The sequence below is a fragment of the Zingiber officinale genome, chromosome 3A (assembly GCF_018446385.1).
Source record: "Zingiber officinale cultivar Zhangliang chromosome 3A, Zo_v1.1, whole genome shotgun sequence".
NCBI classification, from domain to species: domain Eukaryota; kingdom Viridiplantae; phylum Streptophyta; class Magnoliopsida; order Zingiberales; family Zingiberaceae; genus Zingiber; species Zingiber officinale.
In genome coordinates, this window is record NC_055990.1 from 151,731,922 (window position 1) to 151,745,522 (window position 13,601).

A 13,601-nucleotide genomic window follows, 5' to 3' on the forward strand; every position below is an offset into this window, starting at 1 on the left:
TAAGTGTAGTCCTATGAACACGTTTAGCACATAAATTAAGAGATTCTTTACAAAAAATTTTAAATTTGCATTTAGATTAAAACTAAAAGAAAGATGTTTTACAGAAAAAAAATTTATCTAATGTTTCTCTTAATTTATTATCAGAATATAAAAATAAACCGGAATCCATACTACCGCTAGTTAAAAAAAATCTAAATAATTATGTTTCAAAATGGTCAAGTCCATATTCTATTGGGTGCTTCATTTCTACATGTCATTTCAACAACCCATAGTTGCCGCCGACTACGAATTTGTAGGAAGCATTGCAGTACTTACATTTTGCACACAATTCTCTCGACGGAAGAATGACCTTCTCAAAATGTTTAGTGAAAATAGAAGATTTTAGATGAGGAATTTCTTGAACTTTAGAAGTAATTGCATCAGTACTTTCTTGTATTTTGAGTGTCATAATTGGAAAATGTTCGGTTTCATCATCAGTAGATTGAATGTTGGAGTCCTCATGCAGATTCATTATTTCCTTTCCCCTCCTAGATCAAGACGATGAACCTCCATGATCTCCTTCTATTGTAGTTGAAAATTGGAACCAAAATACGTAAAAATGGAGACTTGGAGTCGAAAATGCGTAGAGAATGCGAAATTGAAAATGAGAGTAGAGAAGATGTCTATGAAAATGATGAAACAAACTCTTTATTTATTGAGTTTGGATAGTAACTGACACTAAATCATAATAATCATTGATAAAAAAAGGTCAAATGATCTTAATTATTGAAAAAAATACCCCCACCCCCCTCAACGGCTATAAATCGTCAGTTCTAATGACTAGGAACCACTGATCCAACTGTCATAAAGAAAAAGAAAAAACCCGATGGGTCAAACTAGTGGCCCGTTGATTTTGGGACCCATGTCAACGAGTAATCGACCCATTGACCCAATTATGGGTCTGGGCCGGACATGACCCAGGGTCAGGTCTACCGTTGGGTGATATAGCAAAGCATTCTTAGAGGGGAAAAAAATTCAATAAGGGGGTTGAGGCGCCTTAACGAAGTCCTATGGAGCTAACGAGTCATTGGACGAGCAAGTCCATTATGAGTTTGATAGAGTGGGAGTTGGTAGAGCCTAGTGGATGATACAAAACAGGGGAGACGGAGAGAAAACTGTGAATTACAGTGAAATGCTGCCTTGAGAGTAAAGGGAGAATCCATATAAATTATACATATAAATCGATAAAATGTCATATTAAATTGATCTACAAAGTCAACGTCATCAAATGTGCCTCTAGAACCGGTGTCGGAATCTCTAATCAGGTTCTATTATTATTGTAGCAAGATTTATTACTAAACACAAGCTGCAAGATCAACAATCAAGTAGGTTTATTCCACAATTAGCTGTAATGTCATGGTTAAAGATACAGATTTCAATTGATTATAAATACACTCTTCCTTTTTCAACCACAAACGATACTGGAGCGTCTATAACAAACATAACCTTCTGCACTCTGTAAGGCATTAAAAGCCCATGATATCTAAATCTCCATAAATTTTCAATTAGCCAAATGCGCATTGGATCGATTGCCTTTTGTGTGGCCATCCACAGGTTATATCTTCTCTCCAGTTCTATTTTTTTGGTGTGAATAGGAATGAGGCATTTACATCGTGTGAATATGTCATTGTCTCATACCAACTTATGCTCCAGAATCTTGCACTAAAAACCTCCACCTTCAGCCCTGCCATGTAAACTCAAACATTACGACTGCTACATCATTTTAAACAGGAAAAAAGGGATGATGAAACATTGCAAATGAAAGAAAGATGGTATCAAATCTTAATGGATCAAGATGGTACCAGATCCATAAAGTATCAAAGATGTATCAAATCTTACACAACAATCACATAAGATTCAAGAATCTCCTCTCTATTTCAATTCACTTTTTATCCTATAAATGATATTTCTGGCTATATTTTCTTGTTGAATAATGGATCCAAAATATTTAAAACTTTTCCTCATAATGATTTCATATTCATCCCTCTAGACTTTTTGATAAACTCTTTTCTTATTCCTTAAACATCTAGTTTTGGATATACTTAACTCGAAGATACAGCTCCAGTTTCTTAAAGGAACCGACCAAAACCTCCAGGTGGATCAAGTCTATCCATTCCTCAAACTTAAACTATTAACAATCAACAGTTGCTTAGAATAGTGGTAAGTGAGCCAAATTTGGAGGGTTTCTGGCCAAAGAACGAAACTTTGAATCTGTATAATGATCATATTCGGAGGTGTTTAGTTCCCATCCTAAACGGGGAATAAAACTCATGGTCAAAACCCAATCGCTTAGACTATTAACAAGTCTGGCAACAAGATACGTGCAACTCTCCCATTTGTTGCTGCCTAATTGTCCAAACTCATCCTGAATCTTACTATTAATTATCTACCATGGTTAGGTGTCAAATTGCTAAAGATAGTGGTCAATTTTACCTATATATCTATATAGAGACATAGATGTTACTTTGTAATAATCTGCCATATTGTCAGTGGCTCTCACAATAATAACTTTGTTATCATATATATTTTTCATCATGCAAATTACTAGATATTCTTTCTTCACTTAAGTCCACCATAGTAGTTATCGAGAGACTATATTATAAAGTTACTCTAAAACAATAAAAAGGCAAAACTGATCCTTTTAAGAAAATAAGAGCTTGGGTTAAAAAAAGCTAAACCCGGAAACTAGCATACTGTTATTCCAAAGATGGTTAAAGGAGACAAATAAAGTATGACAAACATAGTTTGTGTTAAGAAATTTCCAAAAATCAGCAAAGTTACACTACAAAAATAAATAGCTTTACCGATGGAATTTACTGACAGAATTTATCCTGTCGATAAATGTGAAGTTTATTGACGAAAATAATTATTTCCACCGGTCAAAAAAATTTAGACCATTTTTCCTATAGGTAGTTTTCGAACCTCCTGACGAAACTTTATTTCTGTCGGTAAAATCGGAAATGGATTCCCGACGGAAATAAATTTTCATCGGCGATTCCTGACGAAAATGGATTTTCGTCGGTAAAATCACCTAAAATTAGGGCACGTCGATTCTTTTTCTTACGCGTGCTCCTTTGATCTTCTCCTCCCTGGTACTTTCGCTCCCTCTCCCTCTTTCGTTTTTTCTAGCCGCAAGCTTCCCTCTTCCTCTTCCCATTTTTCGACCGCCAGCAAGCGGTGGGCGGTGGGTTGACGGCTGTATCGGCCGCTAACACGCAGTGGCCGCTAGCCCGCCGCCTGTGTTGACTACCAGCATACGGCTAGCAACTGTGCCAGCCGCTAGTCGTTGCCCGCCACTTGTTAGCAGCGTGGCCGGCGGCCGACCACCACCTGTTGGTTGTGGCTGGTTGCGTGTCTGACTGCTAGCTCGCGGCCGGGAGCTTGTACAAACCTCAAGCTTTTGATAAATTTTTAACTAATTTAAGTTAAAACTTTGTTGTGTTTGTTTCTATTTAATTTTAGCTAATTTTTGTTTTATTTTGTAATATACTACATCTGTTGCTTTTTTCTTATTAGACTACTCTCTTCTTGTATAATTTCTTAAACAGTACATATATGTTATATTAAATAGTTGACATCTTGATGGTGATTTGTAGGTTAATAGTACATATATGTTTTATAGTGATTATTATGTTTTATGATGATTGTTATGCTTGTGTAAATTTATGCTTTAAGTAATTGACATCTTGATTTTAATAATACGAGTATTAAACATTTTAAGAGATTGAGTTACATCTCGGCATATTAACCAATTTGGTGATGCACATGCTTGTGTAAGAAATGTAACTAAGTGCGAGCACCCTAGGACAAGTGTTCTATTGAAATTTCAAATGGACAAGAATATGTAGTATCAACTGAAAGAACTAAAGTTTCCTTAATTCCTATTTTATGTTTGATTGTTTTATTTAGGCTTAAATAAAATTTTACAAATTTAATAGTGTTTCAAATTATATTCTCATTAGGTAACAATGTACATGAACAAAGCTTGGATGTACAATCGATTAGAAAATAGATTTATTAGAGATGACTTTATTACTGAAGTTGAAGAGTTTATGAACTTTGCTAAGAATCATCCAGAATGTATGAATGGTGTTGAGTTAAGTGTCCGTGTAATTATTTGAAATGTAAAAATAGAATTTTTCGTAATGAGGATACTGTGAAAGTACATATATATGTAGAAATGATTTTATGCCAAATTACTACAATTGATACTGTCACGAAGAACCTTATTTGTATGAACCAAATGGATCTTCTAGTGGTTCATTGTCTGACAACTTTGTGACAACCTTATTTGTATGAACCAATTGGGTCTTCTAGTGGTTCATTGTCTGACTTTTACTGCGCCTGAATCATCAACTAATGATATTATAATGCAATCAATTGTTCACGATGAAATGAATGTTGCAGTTGATTATTCTAATATAGATGAAATACCAACACCTAAATATCAGCAACTATATGAAATGTTAAAAGCTAGTGAAAGAGAAGTGTGGGAAGACATTCTCTCTGGTCATTGTCAACTATCAATTACTGTAAGGTTATTGAATATAAAAGTAGAACATCATTTTTCAGAGAGATGTTATGATGACATATATCAATTGTTGTCAAAGTTGCTTCCATAACATAATGACTTATAGTTTTTACAGTATAAAGAAATTGGTTTAAGGTTTAGGTTTGCAGAAGATTGGTTGTTGTATAAACAATTGCATGATATTTTGGAACGAAGATAGCGATTTGAGTGAATGCAAAATCTGTACACACCCTCGTTATAAGCATGGTACTCACATACCAGGGAAGAAGAAGAAAAAAATTAAGTGATGTATTATTTTCCGTTAACTACTAGACTTCAACATTTGTATGCATCTACTGCTACAGCTTACCACATGATGTGACATCATAAGCATGAGCATAAAGGAGGTATAATGTGTCATCCTTGTGATTCCCCTACATGAAAACATCTTGATGCTGCATTTTCCTCTTTTATAATGGAACAACGTAATATGAAATAAAGACTTTCCGTAGATGGATTTCAGTCATTTGATTAGTTGAAGCAACAATATTCATCTTGACCCGTTATATTAACACCGTACAATTTATCGTCATGGATGCGCATGAAAAATGAATTTATGTTCCTTACTTTATTCCTAGTCCAACCAATCCCAAATAGAAAATAGATGTTTTCTTGCAACTTATGATTGCCGAATTGAATGAATTATGGATGGAGGGTCGGTGACTTATAATGTTACAAGTAAAACTAATTTTAGATTACATGTTGCATTATTATAGACGATCAGTGATTTTTCAACATACTTAATGTTGTCAAGATGGAGCATGGTTGGTAAATTAGCATGCCCACCCTGCATGACAACGTTTGATGCATTTCTATTACCTTACAGTGGAAAAATATTTTGGTTTAATAATCACCATAAATTTTTACTAGTTGATCACTCTTTCAGGCGAAATAAGAAAAATTTTCTAAAAAATATTGTAGTTAGAAAGCCTCCTCTAACCCATGCTTCAGGTGAACAAATCATTGTCCCACGGGCTTAGCTGAGTTGGTAAGTGGCAGGTTGATTGCCACATAAGGTCTTGGGATCGAATCTAGGGGCTGGCGGGGCGTAAATCCCTGCAACCCGTGTAAACCACTTGCCTTCTCAGTCACCGTGATTTACCTCCTCTGTGTTGGTCCTGGGTCGGGCAGGCGGAGGCACTTGGGCGAGCGTATTCACCTTTTTTCCACAGGTGAACAAATCATTGAGCAAATAAACAGTTATGGATTTTTACCAATGTCTCAATCTAATTCCGATGAGATAAATAAATATATTGTTAGGATGTGCAAGTGTGGTTGAAAGAAAAGGAGTATTTTTTTGGGAGCTGCTGTATTGGAAGTATCTACTTATTTGATATAATTTAGATGTCATACATATTAAGAAAAAATTTCTTTGATAATATCTTTAACACTGTGATAAATGTGCCTGCAAGAACTAAAGACACTACAAAATCATATGAGGAATTAAAAGAACTAGTCAACAAACTAGAATTGTATTAGAATGAAACAACCAACAAATTTCCAAAGGCTTATTATACATTAGACAAAGATAGTAAGCGATTAAAAGAAATCAAATTTCCAAATGGGTATGCCTCAAATATGGCTCGATGCGTGGATATAAACAGGTTAAAGATGTTTGGAATGAAAAGTCATGACTATCATGCAAAGACTTATTCCAGTAGCTTTCCATGACTTACTTTCTAAAAATATTTGGCAAGCACTTACAGAATTGAGTCTATTTTTAGAGATTTGACAGCAATGTGTATTATGATGGATGATATGCTTCGGCTAGAAACAAACATTCCTCTCATATTATATAAGCTGGACCACATATTTCCACCCAATTTCTTTGATTCAATGGAACATTTACCCGTACATTTATCATACGAGGCACAAATAGCAAGTCCTGTGCAGTACAGATGGTTATATCCATTCGAACGATTTTTGAAGAAATTAAAGAATAATGTTCGTAACAAAGGAAGAGTTGAGGGGTCAATATGTAATGCTTATCTAGTTGAAGAAGCATATTCTTTCCGCTCCTATTATTTTGTTGATAATGTACAAACAAGACATCGCAAGTGTCCTAGAAATTCTGGTGATGCTCCTCAGTCCCATCGATGCTTTCTATTTCCAAGTTTCCTGATAAGCCAATGGGTGTATCACCTTCTAGATGGTTAACCCAAGAAGAATACCATGCTACAAGAACATACATACTCTTAAACTATAAAGAGGTCAAACCATACATAAAGTAAGTTGACTTCTCTAATCAAACATTTATCCTTCATTTAATTATTTTACTTGATATCCCACTTTTGATATAATTATCTTCTTTTCCAGCTTGTACGAATAACAACTATATCTATAAAATCCATCAATTGGTGCAAGTGAGGTAGCTGCAAAGTTAAAGACCGAATTTTTATTATGGTTTCAAATATATGTAAGTTAGAGAATTTGTGAAATTTTTTAGTTCATGTCTATTAAGAAGTGCCCTCATTGATATCATAATTATTTTTATAGATGAAAGACGGTAAAATATCAAATGTGTTAGATGATAGGATAATGAATATTGCATCAGGATCCCTTCGTAAAATAAAAGTATACTCTGGTTATTATGTTAATGGCCTCAAATTCCACATGGCATAACGAGATTCACGAAGATTAACCTATAATTATGGCGTTTGCGTTAAAGGATCTATAGACAATAATAACATTGAGTTTGATTACTATGGTAGACTTAACGAAATCATACAGATTGAATATCCTGTATTACCTATAAAGAGGTGTGTGTTGTTCAAATGTTTGATATGATCTGGCCCCAAGAATAGGTAATATATCCAAATTATAATTTAGTTGAGATTAATGCATACAAAAGAGTCAATAAGTTTGAACCGTTCATTTTCAAGGTATAAGCAGGTCAAGTTTTCTATCTTGAATACCCTATGAAGAGAAGAATATCTAGTGAATGGTTGTATGTTTGTTGAATCAAGCTTCGCTCAACCATAGAGATGCCGAACACAATCACTGCCCAAAACCATGATACATTTCAGAATGACAAAGTGGAGAGACATTCAGTTGATTCACAACTCCAATCCACTTCTCAATTACTTGTAGATGTTAATATCACTTATGAAGAAGTAGATGATAGAGAGATGTCCAACAGTGAGGATTTTGTTGAACTAACAGTCTAGCGATGAAGACTTAGAAACGGTTAATGTCGATTAGTCAGATGTTAATGATGATTAAATATTAGCATTACTGTTCATCAAGTAAGTTATGCTTCCATATTATTTTGTATTTATATTATCATGTCAGTAAACTTTATTATAATGTATTGTAATGTAATTTTGCAAATATTATTATAACTGAGCAGTAGGCAGTAACGCTTTGTGGCTACAAGGTTTTACAAGTTGTTAGGGATTTGTAAATATTTTTTATTATTAGTAATTCAAGTTCATATATCACTTCCTTTATAATATTTATCATACCTTAATATTTTTTTCTTACAGATTTATCCCTGATGGCCACAGAGTTGCCACATATATCACGGACAAATTCAAGGAACGAGTCTGCCTTTTTGGTACTACATGGAGGCATGTAGACCAGGAAACCAAGTTGTTTTATTATAATGAATTTGTTGTAAGTATATTTAATATACTTTGTATTTTATAATATATTTATCATTTAATATACTAAAGGTTTAATTCAACTTATAATTGCAAAAAAGATATAGGAAGAAGGTCAAAAACAACAATTTAAAGATACTTGGAATAGTTATTGTTCCAAACTTTACAGAGACCTTTATTATACGAGAAAGAAGGACACCAGGCAACGTATGTGCCAGCCGAAATATAGAGTTCATGGACGGCCACCTGGACTACAGAAAGGTATCAAGCAAATGCAGAAAAGGCTAGAGCAAATAGAAATACTAAGTCAGGTGGCCCGAGCACCGAAACGGCTCAGCATACGTCAAGTTCCAGATCTACTGTTGAGCATGCCATGGATCTGGTGAGTTTAATTTAACGTAAATAAGCATATTTTGTATTTATTACCAAACTTTAATAATTTTGTCTCAAATTATTTGTGTATACAGGAATGTGAACTAACCTGCCAACCTACTTGTATAGAGGTCTTTCTTAAGACCCATAAAAGAATGATGTCACATTTGTTGATACTTGATCGAAAGTTATACACGTAAGATTATTTACTTTATTACATTTAATTGTTTCTATCTTGATTAACTTTAGTAATTATTATCATATTGAATAATATTCATATTATATTTTTCCAAACAGGATCAAATGACAGATAGAGTGGCTTAGGCATCTCAGCCACCAGCAGATAGGGGAGAGTCACAACCTCTATCGACCGAGACACTTAATGAAATTTATTATGATTTTGTGACGGACAAAAAACTCCACCCTCTACAGCCTTGTCTCCCAGGCCAAAGTCGCATTTGATCGTTTGAAGACTCTCAGGGGTCGTGATGGTTCCTCTTCCTCTTCTTCTTCTTTTGAGATACAGTCTTTAAGAGAGGACAATCAAGAACTGCACACTCAAATTGCCTCAATGAGACGCAGAGGAGAGCTGAGGAGGATCAAAGGCGAGCCGATGAGGAGCAGAAGCGACGTGAGGATCATGTTGCTCTAATGGCTCATATGCGAGATAGTTCATAGCTAATTTGCCTCTGCCACCAATTTCATTTCATTTTGATTCACAAGACTCAAGATCAATCAGATCATGATGATTAGTTTTTTCTGAAGTTTGTTCAACTAAAACTCAATTTTTTTTATCATGCATAAATCATTCAAAATATATTTATTCTGTTTTTATAATCTAATATGTTAATTTCTAAATATTGTATTACTATATGTTTTAGGAGTCCAGGCCTTTTGACATTGATGATCATTATTTGCTCATTTCTTCCTGGCATCAAAATTGGTTATACATATATGCAACATTTTTATTTATACATAAATATGATATAAATTTATCGTATTTGACTTTGGATTTTTTCTATTACTATTTTATATATGGATGTACTATTTAGATTATGGATATGGATGGATAGTTTAGTTTTTTCTATTAGTTTGTTTATATGGATATTCTATTACTGTTTGTATGGAAATATGTTTAGTTTTTTGTCTGAGATTTTGTTTGTATGTTCTATTAAATGATTGTGATTGTTTCTATTATGGATTGTGAAATGTTTTTGTATTGTGAAAATTGTTTGTATGTGTAGAATGTGATTGTATAGATGTATGGATGAATGTGAAATGTGATTGTGTAGATTATGAATGTCATCATATTTGCTGATTTTATTTATCTATAAAAATTTTAAACAGGGCCTAGCCTAATTCAAGGTGGCTGCTTGTATTTTTTTTTTAATTCCGACGAAATCGAGATTCCGTCGGTAAATACCGAAACGATTTTTCGAAATCTCAATTCCGTCGGTATCCTCTAACAGGATTTACTACGGAATCTTTTATTCCGTCGGTAAACCCTTTTAGGGGATACCAACAGTATATATTTTTCCGTCAGTGATATTTGGCTACGGAAATCAGAATTATGTCGGTAAAATATTTTCCGACAAATTAATTTCCGTCGGTGAGATTTTGTTTGTATGTTCTATTAAATGATTGTGATTGTTTCTATTATGGATTGTGAAATGTTTTTGTATTGTGAAAATTGCTTGTATGTGTGGAATGTGATTGTATAGATGTATGGATGAATGTGAAATGTGATTGTGTGGATTATGAATGTCATCATTTGTGCTGATTTTATTTATCTATAAAAATTGTAAACAGGGCCTAGCCTAATTCAAGGTGGCTGCTTGTATTTTTTTTTTAATTCCGACGAAATCGAGATTCCATCGGTAAATACCGAAACGATTTTTCGAAATCTCAATTCCGTCGGTATCCTCTAACAAGATTTACTACGGAATCTTTTATTCCATCAATGTTTACTGATGGAATCAAGGATTCCGTCGGTAAACCCTTTTAGGAGATACCAACGGTATATATTTTTCCGTCAATGATATTTGGCTATGGAAATCAGAATTTTGTCGGTAAAATATTTCCCGACAAATTAATTTTCGTTGTAATTCCATCACTGAACACCTACAACGACGGAATGTTGATGGAAATTTCCGTCGGTAAAGCTATTTATTTTTGTAGTGTTAAGTGTTTTTTATCAAATACTTCTGACCCAAGAGAATTCCCAACTGCTTAAAAACAAAAACCTAAACATTATTTGCATGTTCAGATTTTCCTGCATTTTGGATGCAAATGAATTAGCTACTTTACTCTCTTGTTAATAAGGGCTGATCTCATAGTGAATTATAATTGTATGCCCTAGCAAGAAACTATAAACTGTCAGGATATTTCTTGGAAACCTAAGATTATCTTGATGAGTTTTCACATTGTGTACCTCTATCTGGTATCAAATATGTTGTATGAACTATAATATCATGGATCCATGGTCATAAACTAAAACAAATTCTCCACCGAATAACATGGAAATTTTACAAGAAAGTAATGGTTCCAATTGTATTGAACAGCTTATTCACTAACAATTGACAAAAGAGCAGAGAACCTGGATGGCAACCATGATATCAGATCATCTTTTGAAGCAACGAAATTGCCACTATTATTCCCTTGCCGAAATGGTGCAGCCAATTTCTTCAAGTATGTGTAAAATGAGCTGGCCAATCCTTGAGAAAACTTGTGAGTTCCTGAACCAGCTTGGATAGAAAAGGACTGAGGCAGAATTTCCTCCTGCTCTACTGAGTTCAATAAATTTTTCATCCACTCTTCAAAAGCAGTTTTAGCAGCGCCAATCGATAAAGATCTGAGGTCCAACAACCATTCATCTGGTTTCCTTACATGCAGACCCTGATACAATCCGAAAACAGTTCCGAGATATAGAAGTTCATTGGACCTCTGTGATGGAAAACCCTGATTCATACATATATCGATCAAGCAATTGCAAAAAGGTCTGCGCACTTCAACAGCAGACTCATTCATGATTCTGCGGAACTCGGTTTTGATCTCATCAATGGTACATTGTTCATCACCAAGCATCTTCACCAATCCAACTAACCTAGGATTGGCCTTGTCCAAGCAAGCAAGCAACATGTCAAACTCCCCCTCTTTGCACAATGCCACAACAGAAAGCAAGCAACCACAAAGCCGGTCGTCCGGTTGTATGCCCCTATCCATTGCTGTCTCAAATACCTTGACAGCTTCTGCAATCCTTCCAGCTTTCCCCAAGCATGGTATCAAACACGTGTAGGTCATGACATTTGGCTGGACTCCCTTGTGCAGCATTTCATCAAACATTTGCAAGGCCCTGTCAGGCTTTCCCCCATTCGCATAAATATTAACCATGCCAGTGTAACTCCAACTGTCTGGTCGAACGTAGCGTTCAGGCCGCTGCATATCCTCAAACAGCTTCTCTGCTTCCTCCTCCAACCCAAGATCGGCGCACATACTGAGTAACGTGTTGTAGAGAATGAAGTCCATGGGCCATCTGTTGGCCATCATCAGCTCCCACAGTCCCAGTGCGTCCTTGCTCCACCGTGCCTTGCCATATATCTTGATCAGTGAGGTGAGCGTCTTCCCGTTCGGCGACAGGCCTTCTGCGACCATTTCCTCGAACAAGCTCCTCGCGAGGCCAGGCCTTCGAGCCTTGCCGGTCGCCTCGATCAAGGTGTTGTAAAGGACGACGTTGGCCTTCACACCGAGGTCCTTCATCTCCCTTAGCACGTAGTGGATGCCGTCGTAATCGCCGGCCTCGCCGAACATTTTACCGAGCACTGCGAAGGCGACGACGTCAGGGCGCCAGCCGCTAGCGCGGGCGCGATCGTAGAGGGCGAGGACCTCCTCTCGGCGACCGAGCTCGGCGTAAACGTCGAGGACAACAGAGTAGGTGACCTCGTCGGGCACGACGCCGGTGCGGTACATGCGCTCGAACCAGCTGATTGCTTCGTCGAAGCGGCGGCAGCGCTTGGCAGCGGAGATGATGGTGGAGTAGGTAATGTTGTCGAGGGGGACTTCGGCGTCGATCATCTGCTGCGCGAGTTCCTCCACGGGAGTCCACCGGCGGGCGGCGCGGAGGGATTTGAAGACGACATTGTAGAAGATGGTGTCGAGGGGGAAGTCGGCGAGGGAACGAAGGAAGTGGAGGAACTGAAGGGAGTGGAGCCAGGAGGGGCGGAGGGAGTGGAGGAGACTGAGCGCGTCGTCGCGGGAGGGAGAACTGCCCGGAGGGAAGGCGGCAGCGAGGGCAGATGGGAGGTCAGAGGAGCAGCGGAGCGAGCGAGCGAGGTTAGAGAGGGAGGGATCGAAGGGTGTGTTGGGAGACGGCGCGAGGCGGGGTTGGCGGCGGAGCGATAGAACGGATAGGCGGGGCTTCGAAGGATTGACCCATATTGGTTTGGAGGGCAGCGGAGGAGGAGGGGATGGGTCGGAGTTGAGCAAGGTAAGGGAGAGGCGGTGTAGTTGGTCGGAGAGAGAAGAAGGGCTTTGAGACGGTGGTGGTTGAGTTGAAGGGTTCTGTGATGGTGGCGGTTGAGTTGAAGGGAATTTAGATGAGGAGGAGGTGGAAGGGAGGCAGTGGCTGGTGGTGATGGTGGTGGAAGAGGAGGGAAGTTTGAGTGGGGAGAGAGAGGGAAGGGGAAGGGAGAAGGTGGAAGATGCGGAGTAGATGGATACCATGGTTTAGTAGGACAGAGGAAGAAGATGAACTGTAAGAAGGGAGAGGAAGCAGAAGGACAGGGTGGAGGAGGGGAAGTCACTGCTTATCTTCTTTTCTTCCATTTTTTTTAAATATTTGTACATATAAAAAACCATTTCAAGCGAAAATATCTAAATAATTACTTTTAGATGGTGTTTGATTCTTATAAAATATTTTATTAAAAATTAAACATAAAAAATAAGAAAAATATCTTAAAATTCTGTCTTAATTGGCCCTGATACGGTTGGCAATGGAGGGCCCCCAGAGGAAAGGGTGAGAA

At 37.0% G+C, this 13,601-nt stretch overlaps 1 protein-coding gene across 1 annotated transcript; it reads right to left on the reverse strand.

Annotated features, from left to right (window-relative positions):
• Positions 1–1,346: 1,346 nt before the first annotated feature.
• On the reverse strand, positions 1,347–13,396 carry LOC122052837 (pentatricopeptide repeat-containing protein At5g46580, chloroplastic-like). Its single transcript, XM_042614565.1, has 2 exons — positions 11,180–13,396; positions 1,347–1,723 (listed from the first exon to the last, which is right to left on the reverse strand). The coding sequence occupies exons 1-2, from the start codon at positions 13,300–13,302 to the stop codon at positions 1,702–1,704; spliced, it is 2,145 nt and encodes a 714-aa protein (XP_042470499.1). The 5' UTR covers positions 13,303–13,396; the 3' UTR covers positions 1,347–1,701.
• Positions 13,397–13,601: the final 205 nt, after the last annotated feature.